The sequence below is a fragment of the Ovis canadensis genome, chromosome 25 (genome assembly GCF_042477335.2).
Source record: "Ovis canadensis isolate MfBH-ARS-UI-01 breed Bighorn chromosome 25, ARS-UI_OviCan_v2, whole genome shotgun sequence".
Taxonomy (NCBI): domain Eukaryota; kingdom Metazoa; phylum Chordata; class Mammalia; order Artiodactyla; family Bovidae; genus Ovis; species Ovis canadensis.
The window spans coordinates 36,065,529-36,091,750 of record NC_091269.1 but is presented as its reverse complement, the minus strand read 5'-3'; the positions used below and the strand labels follow the sequence as shown (position 1 = coordinate 36,091,750).

Below are 26,222 nucleotides of genomic sequence, written 5' to 3'. Positions count from 1 at the left end.
TTCTGGATCCCACATGCATTGTTTATTTCAGAAATCACTTTAGAAAGCCATATACAACAAATACATCAGACACTCGGCTGAAAGGTAAGAAAGTGTATTTTAGTCATAAAATGGCACAGAAGTAGCAAGAGATGGAAAAGTCAGGCCAGCAAGGAGAAAGGCATGCCTATAACTGACAGAGAGGCTGCTAACAAACCACCCCTCCCCCCACCACCCCAGGGGAGCAGGTCTTAGGAAAGAGCTGAGTAACATCTGTGGTCTCCTGGATGGCTCGCAATGCACTAAATGTGTAGTCCACGGGTATCCAACCTTTCTGACCCTGAACTGCCGACAGGTGCTGAGCATAAGGGTTTTACTGTTCTCCCCAACCTCAGCAGTAGAAGCAGCTATTAAGATAGAGGCTGACAGCACAGTCTTAGAGTGCAGAATACTCAGCCAAGGAAGAAAGCAGAGAGGCACCAAAATAAGGAACATCCAGGGAAACAGAAAACCTGAATCGAACAAACTGGAAAACAGTCTGTCGAGATGACAACTGACGTCTAACGGAATGAGTTCTTGAAGCAACCCAAACACTGGAATCTCGATTAACCAGAATTTTCAGGGAAACAAGAAGCTTTATTTTGGAGGCTCCCCAATTAATTGACAGTGAGGTTAAAAACAAAAATATTTTTATTTCATAGAACTTTACTGGGCCAATTATTTTAAGAGCTGGAGCTAGCTTCATTTTACTAAAACTTTGGAATAAGACTGATTTCATTATTTTAAAAACAATTCTGTAATCTGCCTCCTGCTTCCAAAAGGGACTTGTAAAAAAGCCTGGTTCACCAAGATTCCCATTTGTTAAATTCTGGTTAATCCAGGTCAATGCCCACATTGACATGAAATATGTTTTATGAGGCAGTGTGTCCAAAAGGACACTACTGATGCCCCCTAGGACATATTTCCCAAAGCCCAGTGATGTGGTCCAGAACCACCCCCCCCCTTTAGATGATGTTCACAATGGCTGTCGGCTTTTTCTTGGCCATTTTGGGTCTGATGTTGCCTTTCCGGCCAAACCCCAGAGGCTCCCCTTTCTTTGCTGGTCTGCAGAGTTCCCTTGGCGACTCGGACTGCTCATGCAGGGCCTTAGCAGGCTGCATGCTGGCTCTGTCATCCTTGGCTTTTTTCATCCTTCCCTTTGGATGGAAATGGGTCTTGAGATCAGGGTGGTTACACACAGAATGCAGGTGCCCTCGGCTTCTACAGATGGTTGTGGGAGGAGGTAGATAAGCAGAAAGATTTAAGTCCTTAAAGGAATAAAAACTACTCAGGGCACAATCACTTCTACGTGCTAAGGTGGCAATAACGCTACCAGTAAAACAAGTAATATATTGTATACTGATTCTTTTCCTTCCACATTGACACGATGGCCTTCATGAAAATGATCTCATGATACTAAATTCCCAGGGAGATATTACTAGTCTTATTTACCAGTGATAGAACCTGAGGCACAGAAAACCTAAATGACTATTGAGGGTAACACACAGTGGTCTATGGAGAAGATGAGACCAGACCCTATACCTTTTGACTATTTAAGTGACTTCTAGGTGATTCACACAAATCTGTAGTACAGCTATCATAAAGTATATGATTCACAGTATAAATTTATGTATAAAAAAATATATATATATCAGTGTGCAAACTACATTAATAGCACTATGACTACACGATAGCACAATACGAGAAAGTTCTATCACACAACACTTTAAAAAGGCTCCTGTAGTACTATCATACTGCCGTATACTCATAGACCATTAGCATAAAAGTCACATCCACATTTTTAGAAAGGCAAATAAGCAGGTAAATTTTCACCTGAAGCTCTCAAAAAACATTTGTATTATAGATAGCATAAGAAGTGCAACAGGAAGGCATTGATCAAATGGTCTAAGTATAAAAAGATATACATACAGGCATTTGGGCTTCCTATTTGAGGAGATATCTGTAAGCTGAAGGAAAAAAAATAAGACAAAATATTACTTTCACTTAAAGGTTGGGTTTGGTTTCATAAAAATCCTCCTTATGTTTTTAAGAAACTGTATTCCCATTAAGGAAGCCAGTGACTGTTATCAGGAGCACAGCCCATGGCACCATCCATCACTGCAGTGAACAAGAACAGTTCGTGCTCAGCTCTGCTTACTCAGGAAGCCTCTCTGGCTCCCTGTCCTCAGAATTCCAAGAAGCCAGTATCAGCAGATCTCAAAAATTTCGAAAAGTTAAACAGCCCCTCAAGAGAACAACATTTGAAGAAACATGTTTTTAAAAACTGGAATGATGTGCCATTGTTTCTTGATTGATTCAGGCTGTATTTGCAGCTAATTTACACAGCTATGACTGGTCACAGTGTATCAACTAAAGGGAAAATTGACACAAAATATTTATTGCCTAAAATACATCATTTCTAAAATGAGAGCACACGGAAACCCAACTCCACAACTGTCCTGGGCCATCTATCATTGAGATAATTTTCCACTCTCAATGAGATATCTGCATGCACTTTTGTGGCTGGGCTCAGAATACCATTTGCAGAATAAATTGATAATTATCATTTTGTGTTCCAGATGTCACCAAACACTTTATAGGCAAGTGTATTTTCAGTGTATTCCCAAGCTTCAGTTCCCAACCTCCCGCATGCAGCCTTCAGCTAAAAGAAGCGCTGTCACATTAACAGGCAGATTGACAGAGAGGGTGACAAAGAGAATGTGGAGAAAGGGCCATGTTGGCCCAGTATGGCCAACATCCACCCCCGCTATACTCAAGTCACCCAAAAAACCAAGCCTGACACAGCAGGATCTTCCTCCAAGTTTTCTGTATGCAGCTTAAGCCGTAGACAGCGGCAAATCAGAAAGGTTTCTTAAACAGACTTCTTGGTGCCCAAGAAGGTGAGATGGAATTCCTGCCTTCTGCCTTGGGACACAATTGAATGTTACATTATTGCCAACCCTGTCCACGCTGGCTGGGTTTGGCATGGGATTAGTAAATGTAAACAGAAAAAGGCACCTTCCTTGCATGAGGGTCCTGAGGTCTTGTAATATACAAAGAAGGGGGAACAGATGGCTCCAGCAAACACCTGACTGGCAGCTTCTGGGAACCCTGGAGACATCAGCATTTCTACTCTCTTTCCTCCAGTCTGCCCATGCCCCCTGCTCCAATCAGCTGGGCTCCTTGAATGGATTTCAGTGTCTCTATAAACTGTAAAAATGTACAGGGTTTTTCTTCCTTTAAATACTTTCCCACTTAAAAAAGTCATTATTATTGAGATATAACAAAATGTTTTCAACTTTATGTGTGTATGTAAACATATACTGTGATGATTTGCTGCATATGGGTACATAATTCCCTTTGGAATTTTATTCAAAAGTATGTGTGTGTGTGTGTGTGTGTGTGTGTGTGTGTGTGTGCGCGCGCGCGCGCGCGTGCACGCCTCCATGTACACACATATACATGCTCCCTTACTGGGGAAAAGGCCAACAGTGATCTGACGGATTATGAGGTTTGTGGGTGGAGGTGGTGCCTGTTATCACAGGCACCAAAGAACTTCCTTTGCTCTCCTCCCTGTGAACACAAGAGGCCAGTGTTCCTTCTGGATCCACAGCTGTAGGCAGATGGAAATGCTCTTCCCACTCAGTCAATCCACCTACCTCCATTTTTTCCTGGTCCAACTACTCTGTCTTTTTATTTAGGGAGAGAAGGGTGTGACGATGGGTATCAAGAGAGGCCCTGGTCAATATTTCTGGTTGAAAAAAATATAAATAACCTTATACTGAGAGCCAATCTAAGTACTTCTAAAACACAAACATGGTGTCTCAGGTTATAACAGGTTTTGGGAAACTGGAAACCTAGCCCTCCTCCAATTTTGCTCTCTGTATATACCCAACTTCTTAGGCCAAAACCATGAATTTGTTGTTGACTCCTCAGTTTCCCTCACCAGCTAAATCTAATCCTTCATCCAGGCCAACTGGTCCTGTCAATTCTCCTCCAAGAACATACCCTATACTTTTTACTTCTACTTTGGCTCTATCTGAGCTGCTGCCCCCTCTCACCGGCCACAACATAACCCATCTCTTATTCTTGCATCCCTCCATCAGTTCCCCCAGAGAAGCAGAGTGATTCAGCTAAAACATAGATCTGCTGCTAAGTCGCTTCAGTCGTGTCCAACTCTGTGCAATCCCAGGCTCCGCCGTCCCTGGGATTCTCCAGGCAAGAACACTGGAGTGGGTTGCCATTGCCTTCTCCAATGCATGAAAGTGAAAAGTGAAAGTGAAGTTGCTCAGTCGTGTCCAACTCTTAGCGACCCCATGGACTGCAGCCCACCAGGCTCCTCTGTCCATGGGATTTTCCAGGCAAGAGTTCTGAAGTGGGGTGCCATTGCCCTTCCAGTGGTTTTCCCTATGTGTGATGGAACAGATCCACACTCCTTACATGACCAAGAAGCTCCTGCTTAATCTGGACCCCTCCCGCCTTTCCAACTTATCTCCTGCCTCTCAAATGTGCCAAGCTTATTCCCTCCTGAGGCAGCTGCACTTCCTATTTCTCTGCCTAGAATGTTCCACTTCCAAATTTTCCAGAACTGCCTCTTTGCCATTCAGGTCACCATGCAAATGCTGCCTTCTCAGCGGGGCTTTTCTCGAAAGATTTTTGCTAAAGCTAAAGTGACCATCTCAAACATGTCATCTTACTTTTTTCTTCATAGTAGTTATTCACTATACGGAATTATCTTCCTTATGTGTTTGCTTATTGAATGTCCCTCCTCCCTGAGACCAGGGACCTCATCGATCTCGTTCACAGCAGTTTCATCAGCACCCAGTAAGCACTGCGTCCCCAATAAATATGGTAAATGAATTACTGCTAGCACTAATTTAGCAACCTGCAGGAAATAAATACAATGCTTAAAATAAGATTATCCAAGCTATTTCATGACCTTCTATTTGAGCAGGTCTGTGAGTAATTCTGGCAGATGGTATATTAGGTCACTTTGTGTCTAATTCGACAGCATGTTTCAGAGCATACAGACAAATTATCTGAGTAAGCACATTGCATTTTTAGAAATCAGCCAGGTGAAAAAGAACATAAATGCTCAAGGGGATTAATGCTGAAACATTATTTTAGAAAAGGTGCTAATTGTGAGGGGGAAGGAAATTTTTCTAGTGCACAAAAGAATCTTAAAGCTAGAAAGAATCGAGGTACACATCAATCTAAAGATGCCATTACTCTCTGGAGGGGTAATGAGAAAAAGAGGGAAGAGGAGAGAGGGAGGGAGGGAGGCAGAGAAGAAGGGAGATGTTGGCCACGCTGTTTCTGCAGAGCAGCCTTGGTGGAAATGGGGAGAGCAGGCCAGGCTGGGGATGGCATTCCCCATGGTTCTGGAGGAGGGAGTTTAAGTGCTGGGAGTTCAAAGTTCTGCTCCATCCTGGGGTGCACCCGGGCAAGAAGCTCTCCCAGACAGAGCTGAGGCTCCAGAGGCCTGCACCTTCTCTAAGCTGGACCAAACAGGTTACTACAGATATGACCCATAGCTTATCCTGCTAAAAGCTTCCAAGTTCTTCCATGGCCAGATGGAGTAGTTAAATTACATCAAAGACGTGGTAAATGTATTTTATCATGTAAAATAGACTAAGTTAAAAGGAAAAATTATTTTAGGATTCGTAGACTGTCTCATAACATGGCACATTATGGCCCAAAGTAGAGTTGAGAGGACTATATGTGAAAACAGGGAAAACCACATCTGCCCATTCTTTCGGAAATCAAGCATCTCATCCTTGACACCTCTCAGGGTGATGTGTCCTCCCTCCAAAGTCAGCTTACCTCGCTCCAGCCTGATCATGCCCTACTTACACACAGCTCTCATTTCTAAATTCCCACTCAATCTCAACTGTATTTTATTTGATTTAAGTTCTTTCCTATGTGGATTAAATCTGAAAAAGGCAGATGGTGACATGTTTGGGACGTAAAGAACAAAAACATAAAAATTCACTATTACATGTCCTACCATATTTGCACGTACATGTATACATATATTTATGTGTACATGTGTGCATATATACATCATGTGTACCTACACACACATATAATTTATATCTATACATTTGACTACAAGAGCTGGGATGCTGTTTGACTTTTGATTATGTGATACAGTAGGTAAGAACTAATGACTGGCTATGTCTTTTAAAAGGTGTTCAGTTTCCAAGCTGGAAAAGTAAAGTGAGCAGAGGAAGTGAACATAGAGATACAAATAAAGGCAAGAACTAATGGGCTTCCTTTCTTTCTCCTTGCCTTCTCTTATTTTCTCTTTCTTTAAGAATTCTTAATTTTGTACAATAAAAATTTATACATTTCGTAGCTCTGCATTACTTATAAGCCTAAGTACTGAAAATATTATGGCTACATTTTAATTTTAGAACTCCTAACCACCAAAGTCAGGTGATGGTCAGAGACTCTGAGAAGTTTAAAGCCCTTATAGAGCGTCTAGTCCAACTGCTCCATTTTATAGGAGAATGAAGAGCCCAGGAAGACCAGCTGTCTCCCCCAGTCAGAAGCAGGGTGGGAATGGTCTGGAAGCCAGGCGAGCTGACCGAACATCTGGTCTCCATGATCTCATGCCACACCCCCCTCCTGAGAGAGGGCAAAGTGGAAGGAGGAGGCAGGGAAGAGCTCAGAGTGTCCCTCTGTCTATAACTGGACTCTCGTAGTTTCCCAAGGAGGTGACTAGGGAACCAAGGAGGGGGATAAAGCTTCCTTCTCAGGAGACCACAGACACCCGCCCAGAAAATAACAAATACATCAGGTAGCTAAAACTGCTTTGATGACAGTTGCCGAAAGCTCACAGGCATAACACACTGACTTCCTTCCAATCAACTTTGTTCTTGACTGCTTGCACAGTTGTTTGCACAGGGGCTTGCACAACTGCACAGCTGTAAGGCTGAGTGAATGTTACTACAGTAAGCGCTGTGTAAGTCTTCATTTCTTCCCTTCCTCCTTGCCTCTGTACTTTCCAGCTATCTGTGTCTCTCCCTATGGTCTTCCTTCTTTCATTTCACTCCTTGTTTATTTAATCATGTTTCCTGTTAAATCTTGGCTTCCAGACTGCTCAGCCTAAATTTTTCAATCAACCAACAGCAACCTTACTAATCTTTTGGTTAGCATAAATGTTTCCTATTTTTCTTTTCCTCATTTCGGGGTTAGTAAAAGAATTATTTTTAAATCTTCTGAGAAGATGGTAAGCGTAAATAAAATTCAATTGATAATGAAAATGTTATAAATAAACCACTTTAGGTTTTCAAAAATCCATTCTTTGGCTTTGTTGTTTATACCATCAAGGAAACTGTATAGACGGTGAATGTGACCACCCACATCCCTCATCTGAAGTGTGCTTATTTGTAAACCACCCACCTCCCACCCACCCTCCAAAGAGACCAGGCAACCTTGATCAAGCCACTTATGACAGGTGGGCCTTCATCTATACTCAGGGTTCTCATTTGGGCTCTGGGGGTTTCTTAAGTCCCTGCTACCATATGTAAAATTGTATGCAAAATCCTATTATAGAATACCATTTGGGAATTTTGCTTAATCTTTTTGAAAATCTACTTAAAGAATGTTTCACCTACAGAGACTTCCAACAAGGGGGACTTCCTATTAAGGGGGGAAAAAGTGATTAAATCTTTCGCTAACTATGAAGCATGAAGGTTTTCAGATGATTCCTTGACGAGCTCAAAAACAGAATAATATTAACAGCTTCCTATCCACCTGACACATAATTGGGACAAATGATTTCTTTGGATACTTCAAACTGTTAAGCTGCAACATAAAAGTATTTCTACCACCTCAGCTTGATGTGGAGCTGGAGGTGAAGACCTGGAGACTGTGCATCCAGGGCCTCACTTACTCCCAGGTGTCCTAGACGCACCTGTATCACTTCCGCAACACAGGTGTGGCTGGGGCAATGCTTTCAAATGATGCCTAGAAAATTCCTGCAAGTCATCCCCCAGCACGCTTTTCTTCTGCCCTTGACCCCACTTGACGCATCACGACCCTGACACCGGCCTGCAGGACTCACCGCGTGCTCACGGGAGTCCCCGCAGAGGCCGGCCCTCTGCTGGCTGTGATAGTACTCCAGCTGCTTTTCCGCTAGCTCGACCCGGTGCAGCAGATTCTCTATGAAGTCCTGGAGCCGAGCTTTTCCTTGAACCTCCTTCTCAGCTGCTGTTTCCAGGAAATGGTTGAACGTAACCACCTCTCTGCAAGGCAAAAATGTCAGAACACAAAATGGAGGACTGAGACAGGAATTCATTCATTCAGTGAATATTTACTGAGAGCCTACTCTGTGTCAGGCACTGCCCTAGATGGTATGGCCACAGCCATGATGAAAGACATGAAATTCCATGTTAGTGATTGCATTGAGAGGTTGCATTTTAGTGGAAGACAGTCACTATAAAATAAACATATGTGTCAGTAGGTGACGAGTGCTAAGGAGGAAATGGAAACTGGGTGCAAGGGACAGAGAGTGACCAAGGAAGGAAGGGAATAAGTGATACTGTAGACAGCAAAGACATCCACCTTTTGGATGGGGCAGCATTTGAATGGACACCAGGAAGCAAGCACAGCCGTGAAGACAGCTGGGAAGAGTAAGCCAGGTCCTCGCTGGGAAGACGCAGAATGGTCTCAGGTACAGAGCAGAGCGGGGAAGCGGGGGACAGCTGAGGCCAGGACCAGGTAAGGTCTCCCAGGTCAGCATGAGGACTCCAGATTTTATTATGAGATGGGAAACCACTGGCCGCTTCTGAGAAAAGTTCTGTCCTGTATTTTAAAAGTCTGGCTATTAGGGAAGAAAAGACTATAGGTAGGGAAGTATGGAAGCAAGATGCCACACTGAGCACCAGAGCATATAGAATAGTATATGTCCAACAGTATATTTTGAGCTAAGAATGAAACAGTCCAAGAACTGCCATCTTGAGGTAGATCCAAGGTATGTTGGGGAAGCTATTATAGCTGACATAGAAGAAGCAATGTGCAGGCTGCCCCTCCCTAAAAAGTTGAGCAAAATACCTTCATCTACATAATTCATTGTGATTCACAAATCCAGAAAAATTTTAATAACTATATTACTATTTTATATCTTATTTCTAATGCAAGTATGGAAATAATACTTCCCTGAGTTACAACTAAAGAAGTTGTTTATTAAAAATTCAAACACATTAAACATATAATGAAAATATCACCTAAAATCCCATTAACCCAAGACCATCACTACTTACATTTGGTAATTGTCCTCACAAACATCTCTACAAATACACACACACACTAATCAGCACTACCAGTAGGTATATAGTATCACAATTTCTCATTTGATTTGCTTCACCCAATAAGAAATCATGAAGACCTTTTTGGCCATCCTCTTTGTATGTTTTGTCACACCCACTGGAGCAAATGAATTCAATAATTTCACTACCTGTTGGATACAATATTTATGTGTCTTTGAACTCTCAACCTTCAAGGAGTGGGCCCTCATTTTTCCGACCATGTTCTACTCATGCAGAACCAAGATTCTAAAGAATCTGATCATTGTCCCCTAAACCTTTTCCATTTTAGATTAACAAATCCTATTTTTTTAAAATCTAACCTCAGGCATTTGTTCTAGTCAATTAAATTCTATTCCTTCTCTGAATCTTCTCAGCCTCTACTTGATTTTTATTTTCTGCTAAGCTCCATAATTTCTTGAGAGTAAAACTTCATGGATGGTCAGCTCAGGAAGTCATAGTTTCACAGGTCTTTGCCAAATAATTGGTGGTGACTTCCAATTCCTTTATTTTGTACAACTAGTCAGGAGGCCACTTTTACAATTAGTAATGATTTTTCTCTCACAAATACATTACATCATATTTTGCCATACTGAAAAGTTTCTGACACTTCCTACAGAGTCAAGCATCTCTGCAAAACTTTCAGAATTATATATTTATACAAACAGAAAAGAGACTGGTTCTAACAATGATTCACTCCAAAAACTGCTCATCAAACTTGTTCTAGTTTCCTATCCAGATCAAATATAAACTCAGAGCCCATAAGAATTCCATTATCTTTCAGTAGCTAAGAAGTATTCACATATAAGAAGTAAGAGTCCTTTTGGAAAGTTCTCTTTTGTAATTAAGTTCCAATTTTATTTCCAGATGTTTCCCTATGAGCCCTGAATAGAAGATGTACACTTTCCAAGCTGTTCAAGCCACAGAGAGATGCCAGTTGTCAAGTTCTGCTGTCACTTGCCTTTGCTCTGCCTCCTAGGTGAGTCACAAAACCCTAACCAGCAGCAAAACAGGGAGGGTCCATTCAGGTGTCACATGCAGCCAGCCCTGTGATGGTCCTCAGTTATAGGAGAGAAACTTTGGATGGAACATCTTCATATGGCTCAAAAGCACCACCAAAAACAAAGCCCAGGAAATGGCTACTCCTTCCTCTTTCCAAAATCAAGGCTTCAATTTATGTGGAATCAAGCCTGTAATAAAGAGCCCTCTAGATAGAGAGTGATATTCAGGATAACTGACTCTTGAAGCATCTCCACACTGGTACTAAAAGGAGAAACCACCAGAAACCCACAACCCTCTTGCTGACCAAAACCAAAAACGTAGAAAAAAGAGCCAGTGTATTTTTTCAGCTTATTTTGGTTTAAATATTTACTATATTTATCTCATTACAGAAGTATTTCACATTTATTATGAGAAATATAAAAAGTGATCTGTGGAAGACCCAACTGAGCAGAAGCTCAGTCACCTTTTTGCTTTAACTCCATCATTCAATACACAACACATGATACTCAATAAATATTTATCATAATCAATGTTTAAAAAGGACAAAGAAGAAACAAAATGTAACCCATAGTCCCATAACCCAGAAGCCACTACTGTCAACATTCTGGTGTACTTTTTCCAGTTGTTTTTTTTTTTTTTCTGTGCATATTTACTATTCTTGGGCTCTCAGGCTATACAGTTTAGAATGTAAGACATCAGTGTTTGACAGCTTAATCCCACAGGATCAACATCTCCAAAGCAAGAAGACAAATCTGAATGCAATGAAGCTTATGATTGTGGCTGTATTTTCACATCATGTGATGTTTTATAACTGGTTCCATATAAAACTTTTTTATTTCATATAAAACTTTTAAAAACATTAATGCCATTAGTTGATTGTGTAGTGTTATGTCATGTTGTAAAAAGGAAGCGTCTTTTTCTAACCTCCCTCATCCAATTATCTTGTGCCCTAAAGCTAACAAGTTAATACCCTTTTTTCCAAACAACCTGGCATCAATACTAACCTAATTTCAGTTTATGGATGTTTCACATCAACTAAGAAAAAAAAAAAAAAAAAACAATGATTTAATTCTAAAAGAGAAGTTACACGAGAAAAGGGCTGGAGAAGTTCATCATACTGAGACTGTGTTTGGGTATCTGTATTAGATAAAAACAGGAATAAAACCTGGTGGTTAACTGAGGAATAATATGTGTGCACAATTGCACATCCCCTTTTCACATCCTGTTCAGTCTGGATTAACAATATCCAGAAACACCTCTTATTTCCCCAAGGAATTTTGTGAACTTCCTGAATGAAAAAGAAAGAGCTTTAACTACTTTGCATTTGTACTTTTAAAAATAATTATACTCCTAACAGTAAAATATCCACTCCGAGGGCGAGACAGACCAATGGATTTCAACGGAGGGGAGGAGGAAATGTTTGTTCACTGGTGTGGTTTCAGATTCCACACTGCAATTAACCTTTGAGAAACTACCAATTGTCAAGCTTTGGCACAGTATCAAAGCAGAATAGCCACCATTCTCTCAAAAGACTATTAAGGTACCTCTCCACTTTCCTACTACCTATCTGTGTGAGACTAGATTTCCTTCATCTACTTCAACCAAAACAACAAATTTGCAACAGATTAAAGGCAGAACTAACGAAGTTCAGCTGCCTCCTGTTAAGCCAGACATTAAAAGTATTTCCAAAATTTCAAAAACAAAACCATTCTTTTCACTAAATTGTTTTTGGGAAAATTGATGCTTTTTGAAATATTTTCATTGTGTTAAACAAGTAATGGATTTAATATTGTTATTTTTATATGAATTAATAACTGTCCTTTTTTACTTTTCTAAATTTTAATTTTTAATATAGTAACCCTTGATAGAATAAACCTACACAGAGCAAAGTTTCTTGGGGTCCTCAGATTTTTTAAGAGTGTATGGGGAAGTGAAGCCAAAGAGTTTGAGAACTGCTGCCATACCATGTACCGTTCAGTTCAGTTCAGTCGCTCAGTCGTATCTGACTCTTTGCAACCCCATGGACTGCAGCACGCCAGGCCTCCCTGTCCATCACCATCTCCCGGAGTTTACTCAAACTCCCGTCCATTGAGTCGGGGATACCATTCAACCATCTCATCCTCTGCCATCCCCTTCTCCTCTTGCCTTCAATCTTTCCCAGCATCAGGGTCTTTTCAAAAGAGTCAGCTCTTTGCATCACGTGGCCAGAGTATTGGAGTTTCAGCTTCAACATCAGTCCTTCCAATGAATATTCAGGATTGATTTCCTTTAGGATTAACTGGTTGGATCTCCTTGCAGTCCAAGGGACTCTCAAAGAGTCTTCTCCAACACCACAGTTCAAAAGCATCAGTTCTTTGGTGCTCAGCTTTCTTTATAGTCCAACTCTCACATCCATACATGACTACTGGAAAAACCATTGCTTTGACTAGATGGATCTTTCTTGGCAAAGTAATGTGTCTGCTTTTTAATATGCTGTCCAGGTTGGTCATAACTTTTCTTCCAAGGAGTAAGCATCTTTTTATTTCATGACTGCAGTCACCGTCTGCAGTGATTTTGGAGCCCACCAAAATAAAATCTGCCACTGTTTCCACTGTTTCTCCATCTATTTCCCATGAAATGATGGGACCAGATGCCATGATTTTTGTTTTCTGAATGTTGAGCTTTAAGCCAACTTTTTCAATCTCTTCTTTCACTATCATCAAGAGGCTTTTTAGTTCTTCACTTTCTGCCATAAGGGCGGTGTCATCTGCATATCTGAGGTTATTGATATTTCTCCCAGCAATCTTGATTCCAGCTTGTGCTTCATCCAGCCCAGTGTTTCTCATGATGTATGCTGCATATACATTAAATAAGCAGGGTGACAATATACAGCTTTGATGTACTCCTTTTCCTATTTGGAACCAGTCTGTTGATCTATGTCCAGTTCTAACTGTTGCTTCCTGACCTGCATACAGATTTCTCAAGAGGCAGGTCAGGTGGTCTGGTATTCAGAATTTTCCACAGTTTATTGTGATCCACACAGTCAAAGGCTTTTGCATAGTCAGTAAAGCAGAAATAGATGTTTTTCTGGAACTCTCTTGCTTTTTCGATGATCCAGTGGATGTTGGCAATATGATCTCTGGTTCCTCTGCCTTTTCTAAAACCCGCTTGAACATCTGGAAGTTCACAGTTCACGTATTGCTGAAGCTTGGCTTGGAGAATTTTGAACATTATTTTACTAGTGTATGAGATGAGTGCAATTGTGCAGTAGTTTGAGCATTCTTTGGCATTGCCTTTCTTTGGAATTAGAATGAAAACTGACCTTTTCCAGTCCTGTGGCCACTGCTGAGTTTTCCAAATTTGCTGGCATATTGAGTGCAACACTTTCACAGCATCATCTTTCAGGATCTGAAATAGCTCAACTGGAATTCCATCACCTCCACTAGCTTTGTTGGTAGTGATGCTTCATAACGCCCACTTGACTTCACATTAAAGGATATCTGGCTCTAGGTGAGTAATCACATGATTGTGATTATCTGGATTGTGAAGATCTTTTTTGTACAGTTCTTCTGTGTACTCTTGCCACCTCTTCTTAATATCCTCTGCTTCTGTTAGGTCCATACCGTTTCTGTCCTTTATTGAGCCCATCTTTACATGAAATGTTCCCTTGGTATCTCTAATTTTCTTGAAGAGATCTATAGTCTTGCCCATTCTATCATTTTCTTCTATTTCTTTGCACTGATCACTGAGGAAGGCTTTCTTATCTCTCCTTGCTGTTCTTTGGAACTCTGCATTCAGATGGGTATATCTTTATTTTTCTCCTTTGCTTTTGGTTTCTCTTCTTTTCACAGTATTTGTAAGGCCTCCTCAGACAACCATTTTGCCTTTTTGCATTTCTTTTTCTTGGGGATGATCTTGATCCCTGTCTCCTGTACAATGTCACAAACCTGCATCCATAGTTCATCAGGCACTCTGTCTATCAGATCTAGTCCCTTAAATCTATTTCTCACTTCTACTGTATAATTGTTAGGAATTTGTTTTAGGTCATACATGAATGGTCTACTGGTTTTCCCTACTTTCTTCAATTTAAGCCTGAATTTGGTAATACCATGTACAGCACGTGCTAAGTCACTTCACTGGTGTCTGACTCTTTGTGACCCTGTGGACTGTAGCCCACCAGGCTCTTATGTCCACTGGAATTCTCCAGGCAAGAGTACTGGAGTGGGTTGCCATTTCCTTCTCCAGCAGACCTTCCCAATCCAGGGACTGAACCTGCATCTCTTACGTCTCCTGCATTGGCAGGTGGGTTCTTTACTATTAGCGCCACCTGGGAAGCCCTACCGTATACACAGTGATCCTAAATCTCAGAAATCAGATGAGGGTGGACAACACAGGCTAGAACCCTGGTATAATGCAGCCATTATCCCTAAATTTATTTACTCCACTCTTCAGTAACTCAGCAAACATTTACTGAATGCTACCAGGTATCGGGCTTAGTGCAACGGCATTTATGAACCAGTAGCTGTCCTCATGAAGCTTACTGTCTAACCCAGGGATCAGCCAACTTTTTCTGTAAAGGAAGTAAATATTTTAACCTCTGCAATTCACACGGTCTCTGTTGCAAGTATTCAAGTCTGCCTAGCGCAAAAGAGCCACAGAGGCTGTGTAACAATACAACTTCATTTATGGACACTGAATTTTGAATTTCATATAATTTTCAAATGTCATGAATTATTATTTGCCTTTTGAATTTTTTTTCAAGCACTCAAAAAAAAAAAAAAAAAAGAAAAGAAAACTATTCTTAGCACAGGGGCTCCACAAAAGCAGGTGGTAGGCTGGATCCAGCTGTGGTAAGGCAGACTCCCCATACAGTGGGGAAGCAGACATTAAAAGAAACAAACATGTAGTTAGGAAGCTGAATGTGACTAAGAAAAAGAGTAACAACATGATGTTATCAGGAAGCAGAGTAAAAGACCTGTGGTTTTAAGTTCTCAACACTGACTCAGAATACAGTGCAAAGCTGGAAGGCCAGATAAGAAGATAAGGGCAAACCTGAAATTCAACCCAGGTGTGGGTGCAGACCAGCTCTGGGAAAATTAACTGATTCTAGGCTGCTTCCTGGAAAAGGCAATGGCACCCCACTCCAGTACTCCTGCCTGGAAAATCCCATGGACGGAGAAGCCTGGTGGGCTCTAGTCCATGGGGTCGCTAAGAGTCAGACACAACTGAGCAACTTCACTTTCACTTTTCACTTTCATGCATTGGAGAAGGAAATGGCAACCCACTCCAGTGTTCTTGCCTGGAGAATCCCAGGGACAGGGGAGCCTGGTGGGCTGCTGTCTATGGGGTCACACAGGGTCAGACACGACTGAAGTGACTTAGCAGCAGCAGCAGGCTGCTTCCAGCCCTTTTTTTATTTTTGACTTATTATTTTTTTTTTAAGGTTTAATATGATTGAAATCGAGGTTTTAAGCTTCAATGGAGAATGCTTTTATTCTAAGCAATATCTGATACTAAAGGAAAAAGATACCAGTATATAGTATAAGAAAGAGGCCTGAAGCTCATTATCATGCTGAATGATTTGCAGACCTAGGAATCTATCGGTTTCCTGAGATGCACAGGTATTCAGAAACAATGTCTAGAAGGAGGCAGGAAGGGAAAAAGCCCCTTCAGTACAAAATTTTATTTAGAAAGAAATATTTGCTCACTCATGCACTCATTCATTTGCAGGATAGCTATAAGCTCTAAAACATAGGTAATACTTCATTTTATTGCAGGGTGAATCCCTTCAGTTACTTCTTCAGAAGTAGGTTAAAGATGCGTTAATTTCAGAAAAATCAAAGATACACTGTCATGCGAACAAGACACTCTAGAAGCCGGTGTAGAGACAGAGGGAAGTGCATGTTCACGCTCCATGGTGTTCACTGCCATTTTACACTGGCAGTGAACTGTACATTGTTAATGAGGGGCGGCACACTGATCATATCACCCGTTGTAATCTACTGTCAACAAACCATTTCCAGCTTTCACGGCCATCCTGTAAGCCGTCGGTTCACCTCGGGCCTCATCAAGGCACATCACGTCCTCTCCGCTCCAGCATTAGTTCATGCCCCTCAGCCTCCAAGCCAGATGCTTCCTCCTGCACATGCTGTTCCCTCCACCAGGGTCCCTTCCCAAGCCCCCTCTTAGCGATCCTTCTAGCCTCAGGCTCCCAGCAGGCCCACGCCTAGATGATCTGCTGTGTTCTCCCGCAGAGCCTGGTAGGCACACTCCAGGGACTAAGCTGTGCCATCGATGCCATCAGCCACAAAACCAGGGACTGTGGGGTCCTGGCCTGCTCCTTCTCTGCGACTCCCACAGCACCTCACATGAGGCCAGAACACATCAGCCGCTCCACAAATGTCTGCTGAGTGCGTGAAATGTGTTATTAGTAACTCTATCTTTAGTCAAAAATCTTTAACCGACTGTAAGATTCTGAGGTTTCTTTGTGTCTTGTGCCAGACAAGTATTGGGGCATAAAATGAGTAAGTGACCTACAACAAAGGTACCTGCTGCAGAAATACAGGTGGGATCTAAAATCGATGCCTCTTTTCTATTCTTAAACAACACTTTAACAGCTTCCATCCCAAGGGCAAAGCTCTACCCACTTATTTAAATTTCATTTTGCATTACTGATTTATGAACCTCTTCAGAGGTATACGAAACGGTAAAAATACCCCTAGTTAAAAATAGCCTAGCTATTGATCACAGAGCACCTCAGACAGACTGTAGTGTCACCCATGAGGCAAATCCTAAAACTAGAGCCAACTGCCTCCAAGTGCTGGAAGCCTGGCTGCTCACTCAGAGCTCGGGGTCAGCTCCTGTGTCCCTGGAGGGGCCCACAAGGTGGAATCCACACCTGCTACACGTCAGGAGCCACATCACATTTCCACTCGGGTCAGCCCTTTGCCTCATCTTTCTTTTATGACCTCCTGGAACACATCAAAAAGAATACAATTCTAATTAAGGACTTAAAAAAAAGAAGAAATCAAATTATTCTTATTTGCTCTAAATAGATCAAAACCACATCCTAAGCCCCTCAGTCCAGACAGAGAGGGAGGTAGGGGAAGGAAGGACAGACGTGAGAGAGAGACACATCAGGGGCTCCACAAATTTCTGCTGAATGCATGACATGTGTTATTAATAATTCCATCTTTAGTCAAAAATCTTTAACCGACTCAAAGATTCTGAGGTTTCTTTGTCTCTTTTTCCAGACAAGTATTGGGGCATAGAACAAGTAAGTGACCTACAACAAAGGTACCTACTACAGAAACAGAGGTGGGATCTCTTTTACAAAATTTGAAAATTTGGGCGGGGGTCTCCAAATTTTATCAGCGATCTAAGAGGGCATGTCTGACATCCTGTTGTTTCCCACCTTCGTCTGTAAGTCTGCACGGAGCACAGCCTGCACAGAGAGGACTCCATTCACATAAATGTGTTAAAACGTGAAGCAGACACCTCCCTGTTGCACTGCACTCTACATCTAACGTGATTTCTCTAAGCCTGCTTCCTAGCTATGGGTCAGTCTGGAGACCAAATTGCCCGCTCACTGCTGTAGTTGATCAAAGATGGGAAAGAGGGTTCAGTTGTGCAAAGCAAGTTACCAAGTCAAACTTGTCTTTCAAAGGGCAGTGTTCTACAGCCGGCTCTGGGTAGAAACCTAAGTGGACAGTCCTAGCTCAAGCCACCCCTGGATGTCTCTTCTAACACACCCCTCACGATGTTTAATGTCTGACTGACCTGCTCATCCACTCCTGTCATAGAAGCAGGAACTGGATTCCTTTGGTTATCACTGTATGACCAGAACCCAGAACAGTACCTGGCACTCAGCAGGCACTCAATAAAGAGCTGTCTTCTGGCTGACACCAGCCTGGGAACAGGACAAATGATGAAGGAAGAAGGGAAAGGTCATATCTACGGCAGCTTGCAAGGGAGCAGCATGGAAACGACATGGAACTACAGAGTCCCCCTCACTGCCGTCCAAGGCTGGCAGAGGCATGTACTCCACCCTGACTGGGCATGGACACCTAGAGGGCCAAGTTCACAGCCCTTGTTGGAAGCTAGAAGTCCTGAGCTGGTGTTCCAGAAGCTTCATATCATAACTATCCTGATGATGCTGCCATTCCCCATTTCCCAACACTTCTGATGCTAAGTGATGTCACCATGCCAGGCCTCTCGACACAGCAGAGAAGTAAGCCCATTCCAAAATAGGCCAGATTTGGTATTACCTAAGTCTTGACGCTCTGGGCAAATAACCCACTTTCAGTCTGGCTGAGGCACAGTAAATTAATGGAAAAGGCACTCAGCAAAGAGACAAGAAATTTGGGTTCCCATTTCAGGTTTGCTACTAAATCTTTGCCTGTCATTCTACTGTCTCAGGCGTTATTTCTGACATGTGTAAAATGAACGTGGTTTCTTTCCACGAAAAGTACACAGTCCCCTCGGGTCCACCTCTAACAGTCACCTCTCTGATGCCTTCAGTGCCACCGTCCTCCGACTACCAATGCAAATCCCACCCTTCCTCCTCACTCTTCAGTGTGGCCTTAACACAAGGGAAAAACCCTTTCTCTAATGTTCATCAACTTGAAACCGTGGCTTGTATTTAAGCACTGAGTTTGAACATGGATATGATTTATTCTTCCTATGTAGTGTGGAAGCTTCTTAGGGAAAAGGACTGTTATACGCCCCCTCCCACCCCACCCCCCACCCCAACACACACCCCTAGCACAGCGTAGGGCACAGCATAGGTGCTTGGTCAGGGCTTTCCAATCCTGCTAGCACCTGACTGTGCAAGTAAGTTTAGGATTACTGCTATTACATTGATGTTCTCTGAACCCCAGGTAACCAAATCAGCCAGGAGTCAGCTACAATCCAATCCATGTCTATCTTTCTAATTAAGGGATACCCTACTGCAAGGTTGGCCAGGGTTGATTTACCTGATCATGGACAGTGCTACCTACAAGCTCTAAATATTCTGAGACAAGTAAATACAGTACCTGTTTGCATAAAACTTTTAAAATTGCACAGGCTGAAAACAATGGGCAGTTTCTTTCTTGGATGTGCACTCCAGAAACAGAGATACCTCTCTGTGCAGGTACAATGAGACTCACGCGAAAGTACAAAACTGCCAATTCAATCAATCTCTGTTACACAGCATAGAGATGACTTCTATATCCAAGTTGGTTCCGCCTATAGATGGCCTCAAGGCAGAATCAGCCCTTAAGTCTTTTATTTCAGTATGAAAAAAAGGATTTTTTTTTTTTTTTACTTCAGCTATGCTGTGCAGCTTGTGAGATCTTAGTTCCCAAAAAGAGACCAGGGATGGAATTGTGCCCTGTGTAGTAGAAGTCCAGTGTTTTAACCACTGGACGACCAGGTAAGTCCCAAAAAGGATTTTAAAGTTGAGGGGGAAATCCATAATCAAGAGAACCTCATGTGAATCTCAAAATACTAGAAGTCTGCTTATTTTTTTAAACCAAATCTACCTGTGTCTTAAGGGGTCCCTGGAGTTAAGTCAATTTCAAATGGGACTGTAACAACCTCCTTTTTCTCACAAATGAGGCTTGAGAGCTGAGGAGACCTGGGTTCGATCCCTGGGCTGGGAAGATCCCCGGAAGGAGGACATGGCAACCTACTCCAGTATTCTGAGCTGGGAAATCCTATGGACAGAGGAGCCTGGCAGGCTACAGTCCGTGAGGTTGCAAGAGTTGGAGACTTAGTGGATAAACAGTATCAACAACAAACAGGAGAACACAGCTCCCGATGTGTTTGTTGGGCAAGCAGGGCCTTCCGTATCTGAAAGGTTGCCTCTTTCCTTTGGTGGCAGGCACAGCACTGTGAGGGAGTGGTGAGGGGGGAAGGAGCGTGGCTGAGCCAGGCTGATCTGGTCAATCACCCTGGCATGACAGATGGACAGCTGGCTTGCCCTGCTCCCCACCCTGGGGTGGGGCTGGGGCTAGCTGTCGCCACTGAGGCTGCTGGCTACAGTTGCTCTCTCAGACCAAGAGCTCCACTGTCCTTCCTGGAAAGAACACTCTTTCAGTCCTATTTTATATACAGAAAGAGTGATTATTTGAGGCATGAATACAGAAATTAATGGGACAGGCCAAACGAATGCTTAACAAAATGAAGACTTTGTTCATCTCATGTTTAAAAGTTTAAGGCAGTTTCACTAAATTTTCACTTAAAGTGGTTTTTGTTCTGTTTTTGTCCCTGCTCTTTTTCCCCTGGTCGTCCAAAAATGTCATACTAAAACTCAACTCATAATTTATCCTTAGGTATACACCCCAAAATGTGAACAAAGATATATGTACAAGGACATTAACTGAGACATTACTTTTTAATACCAGGAAAATGGAACAAAACCCATGTACTCCTCAGTAGCAAACGGATCAGAACAGACGTGTCATGATTCCACTGGGGAAAACACAGTAACTCTGTAAGTGCATATAAAGTACCTTTGACTGTATGCACATAGGAAAAGTCCAGAAGGATAGCCACTGACCTAAACAGTGGCTGTCTCCAGAGAATGGGGGGGCGTATACTTGAAGAGGAGGGAGGACTTTAACACATACAATTTCACCCTGTTAAATCTTATTTTTACGGATATATTTAGTTTTCTAATTGGTCCTCTGGTAACAGCATTGGATTATCCTTATATACCATATTATCACTGCTGATTTATGCGTGGCCTGCTTTTATTTAAGCTATTTGACCAGTTATTTTTTAATAATAAAGCACCCTCGAACACAAAATGAAAGTTAGATCCTTGACAATAATCTGCTACTGCTAAGTCACTTCAGTCGTGTCCGACTCTGTGCGACCCCACAGACGGCAGCCCACTGGGCTCCCCCGTCCCTGGGATTCTCCAGGCAAGAACACTGGAGTGGGTTGCCATTTCCTTCTCCAATGCATGAAAGTGAAAAGCGAAAGTGAAGTCGCTCAATCGTGTTCGACCCTCAGCGACCCCATGGACTGCAGCCTTCCAGGCTCTTCCGTCCATGGGATTTTTCAGGCAGGAGTACTGGAGTGGGGTGCCATTGCCTTCTCTGACAATAACCTAGATCTAACCATATGCTCCTCCCTACCATCATATTGTTTTCCCATGCTCCAGGCAACCACCACCCCAAAGCCCATCTCCATTATTACTTGTGTACTTAATAAATAAAATACTACAAATAAATAAACAAATGCACACGATTAATTTGGTTGCCTTTTAAACTGACTGCTCTTCCATCAAACAGAAATATCACAAGTTTAACTCCACGCTCCTCTCTGCACATAAAGCAATGCCATCTGCCATTTCTTCTGTGGTGCAGTGTTAGTCACCCTTGGTGCTATAGCAAGTCAAGGCACTAACTTCCCACCAGGAAATACCAAGAGCCAAGAGTGAAACATTTTTCAAAGCAGATCATTTCCATAGGAGTAAAGTAAATCAGTGGCTGATTCAAATCTGTCCTCACTACATGATTTTAAAAAAGTATCTAGCTGAGCAGTGCAGGCTTTTTCTCCAGGCAGGCAGTAAGCATTTAGTAATAGCAAGTGGTGATCTCTTTAATACATAGGGTTTCTCAGCCTCTTACCAAGTGGAGAAGCTTTAATTACCACATTTTAAGAGACAACACAAGATAGAAGAGTGCCAGAGGACAAAGAAAGCATGAAATTAAGTCAATCTGTATAGCATACCTCAAATTATTTGAAAATCTTCCTTTTAGGCTGTTTCAGTCAATCAATTTTTACTTCCTTTGGTTCTATGAATTCTGAGCCTCCATTTAAAATTAAATCTAACATTCTGCATTTGGGATATAACACTGCATTGTTACATATACTTTTCTAGTTTGAGATGAATCCATATACTTATTGATAAGGAAATGCTTTACCAAGTGTGATAATTTTTAAACGAACAGCTTCTCCAATCACCTGTAATTTGTAAAAACCAGCGTCAACTCTGCAAGCAGGCATGACTTAGTCTAGTATTTTTCAAAAAGAAAATTCTCAAACTTAAATCATAAAAGTATGGCAATCTCAGATGCTTCCTCTGGGTTTCCTAATGTCTGCTTCTTTTAAATAAAAATTATTATTAATAGATTCTCAGTTACAAATATTTAATTAACACGGACAAGTAATACGAAATGGCTAAGAAGCAAAAATTATTTATATTTAGACCATATTTTTATATTTGAATAAGACAACATCTCATGTTCTTGATTTTATTACACGGAGTTGTCAATAAGACAGAAAGGGTGCCCAGCACTCCCTTTCTGCCTTCCCATTCAACTTACCACCCCTATCCCCCCACTCCCTACTCTCCTCACACACACACACCAGGAATGGATCCCAGCATGGACAGAGGACACTTGTAGTAGACATTTGTAGTGTCTACAGTTTCTAAGGTGAGAAGGAATGCGATATTTCGACTTTCAGGTTGCTGAGCTGGAGACCATAGCAGAGACGGTAAACGGTACTAAAAGTCTTGGGTCTCCTACATTCAACTATATCAATGGGAGACTGCAGCGAGGTATCTGCAAGCAATTAAAACCAAGCCATGCTTCACACTGGAGTGTAACTTGGGAGTGGGTGGGAAGTGTCTAAAGCAAGGGGTTTAGCATCCATTCTCAACGCCACTTACTCTTCTTTCCTGAGAAGCTCCTCTTCGGATTCCGTCAGGCGTTGCCTCAGGGCTGCGATCATCTCCACGGCCACATCCACCTGTCTGTTCAGCGCCCGCTCTCGTCTCTGAACTTCCTGCTTCTTCTGCGTCAGTTGCACAAATGCCGCCCGAACTTCCAACAGTTCAGCAGTTTTCTGGGCCAGCTCTTTGGTGAGTTTATCAATCCTCTTCTCTATGGTCCTGTCCACAGCCTCGACCATCCGACTGAACTTTTCTCTGACATGTGCCTCGAAAGCTGCTTTGGTGTCTGGGGCAGGAAGGCCTGGGCTGGCCCTTGGTGCCTCCGGCGAGTCTGCACGCAGGTCCACTGTAGTGTAGGTCTGCACGTAGGACACAGGCCTCTCTGCCACCATCTCGAACGGCTTCCTGTCCTTGGAGTGTTCGTGCGAAATACTATACAAGTTCACATAGCTCGGTTTCTGCTTTACTATGTTACCACAGCTCTGCAGTCTTCCCTGTTTCGGGGGTTCGGAGGAAGTGACCAGGTCTGTGTCTTTGAGGGATGGAAAGAGGCTGCATTTTGTCAAGAGGGTTCTCTCCTGGTAGCTGTGACTAAATTCCAGATGGGCCCTCAAGGAGGACAGGCTTCTAAATCTGGTATGGTCCCCACACCTCGGGCAACGGAAGGGCAGGCACACAGCGACATTCTCAAAGGACTCTTGCCAGGGGTATCTGCTTTCCTCAAAGGCCTTCTGTTGCATTACTCTAAAAGTCCTAGGCAGGGGAGAATAAAACAGGTAGTTTGCATGTCTGTTTAAAAAAATACTACTGAAATGAGCTGATCTCCATGGGGACAGAGGCTTTGAAATTCCAAATTACTTTTACATATAATAACTAATAAAAATTAAAACCTACAATCCATGGGCCAAATCCAACAACATTTCCATACTGTCTACTGCTGCTTTGCACTGAAGGATGGAGGTGAGTAGTTGAGGCAGAGGCCCTATAGCAGGCTAATTCAAAATACTTACTACTTGGTCTTTACAGAAAAAGTTTGCCAACCCCTACTTAAGATAAAAAAAGATGGGTATCATTCCCTTTTCACAGATGAGGAAATTGGAGAAAGAAGGTAAAAGCAATTACTCCAAGGCCAAATGGACAGTGTCAGATTCCCACACGGAATTCAACTTTCCTGCCCTCCTGAATTTAGTACAGTCACTGCAAAAACACACACTATTTTACTGAGGACCCTGATAAACATGAAAAGAAAAAAGAGAGAGAGAGAGAGAAACTCACATGAATTGTCAAGACAGGTCCTAAGACAGCAGACTCAGCAACCTTCCTCAGATCTAGGGAAGGTATCACTCAGACTAGCCAGGGGCATTAAGCACACAATCAGCTGAAAATTTTCCAGTCTGAGGTTTCTGCCCTTAATTTTATTTTAAAATTATTGCTGTGATGATTTAATCAACGTTTATCATAATAACGATGCTTCCCTAATACTCCAGATTTACTGAAATCTGGAAACCCAATGTATCAAATACTAAGTGGGGCCACAGATAAGGTTTTACTAAAACAGAGTGTTCTGGATGGATTTGCCTCAACTGTGATCCTGTTTTAACATGAGGACCGCTAGGGTGGCCAAAGTTTGAACCATGTAGGTAACAGAATAACTCTTTTAGTAAAGGGAAGTTCTTATTTCCTCATAGAAATTTATTTTCTTAACCCTCGCAACAGATGACTGCTAGCAGCCCAGTTCTACAAGCAGCGCCTATCTAGTCCCTCCAGGAATGGTTCCTTCAATGTAATAAGCACGGGACCCTAAAGGGAGGGTGCCAAGAGTCTTGGCTAAAAAGTACTATTATTGGGCCCTCTACCTCTTTGAAAGCAGAGGTACCAGTGGTCCCCACACAGTAGACAAAGCTTCCATGTTAATAAGCCTCTGCCCCCAGAGACGGGACCCTCTTCCTGAGCTACAGCAAGCTGTTTAAACACGCGTATTCTGGGGACAGGAGGCCAACTCTGGCAGAAAACGGAGGCCAGACGTGAAAGAAGGGGTACCAGAATTCCAGGGAGCAATGAGGAAGGAATGGCATCCCCGGATGGGGAAACCGGTGCTCACGCACCCCGGGAGTGCGCAAGGTTTCAAGGGCCCGGAGGGGGCCCCAGTTCACAGGGCTGGCAGACAAGTCCTAATTTCCTCTGCCTTAATAGGTGCAGGCTGGAAATGAGTGTGCCTCGGGGGTCCCGGCTCTCCCCACCCCAGCTCCTCTGCGTGCCAGCCCGCCGGTGCCAGAGTGGATACGTGCGCACACGAGTGCCCGCAGGCGGGGGCCGAGATGCCCAGCTCCCCGCCGTGGTGCGGGACGGGACCTGCTGCCCAGCCCGGACGGCCCCTTCTGCTGCGCCCCCTGGGCCGGGCCGCGGGCGCAGATGCCCACTTACCCGACTTGTTGCTGCAGCTGCTGCTGCCGCCACGACTGTGCTACTGCTGCGGGAACGAAGCGGTTTTCAGCAGAGCCGTAAATCAGGCTGAGCCGGCCTGCTCGCACCCCCCGCGCACCCCCGCGCCGGGACCAAAGCTGCTTCCAGGGCGGAGCGTGGCGCGTGCCAGCGGGGGCGGCGTGCGCGGTGGCCGGGACCCCGCGCGCGGAGAGAGCTTTCGCCTCAGGGGTCCCGGACCGCCGTGGTCCCGCGGGGTACACCCCAGCTTTTCCTGGCTGCCGAGAGCACCGTCTGCCCTCTCCCAGCCGCGGAGCGGGATGGGGCTCAGGATTCCACTGACATCACCGTCAGAGGTGCCGGGATCTCTCCCCCATCCGGGGGAGGAAGGGGGAAAGCGTGCCAGCCTCTGAAGCGCTGCGCTTTCTGCAGGCCCTGGCAGGGTTTGTTTGGACTTTACAGTTATTGGGGAGCGGGAGAGTGTGCGTCAGGGTGAAGCACGGCCGGGCATCTTCTTTGAAAATCTGCCAGCAGGAAGATGCGGGTGTATATGTTAGGACCTCTTCATTCTAACTGTCATCCCAGAATAACTAGCCTAGACAGTCCATACTTCCTAGCGGAGAATGCTGGTGCTGAGTTAACTGGCAGAACTAAGTCTAGAAAAGTATATGGGTTGTGAATAAAGAATGAGACCCTACCATTTGCACTCCCATCTCTGAGATACACCCTCCCCCTGTTCCCCCAGCAGAAGGGAGGATTTCCCATCCTAAAGAGAGGTTTCTTCCTTTCTAAAGGACACAGATGACTCAGCTTTTTTTTTT

General features: G+C 43.3%; 1 protein-coding gene across 1 annotated transcript; it reads right to left on the bottom strand.

The window, feature by feature from the left end:
* ZNF365 (zinc finger protein 365) lies at positions 1-25,829 on the bottom strand. Its single transcript, XM_069571759.1, has 5 exons — positions 25,405-25,829; positions 22,978-23,733; positions 8,090-8,270; positions 1,948-1,985; positions 1-1,239 (listed from the first exon to the last, which is right to left on the bottom strand). Exons 2-5 carry the CDS (start codon positions 23,718-23,720, stop codon positions 984-986), a joined length of 1,218 nt encoding a protein of 405 aa, XP_069427860.1. The 5' UTR covers positions 23,721-23,733; positions 25,405-25,829; the 3' UTR covers positions 1-983.
* Positions 25,830-26,222: the final 393 nt, after the last annotated feature.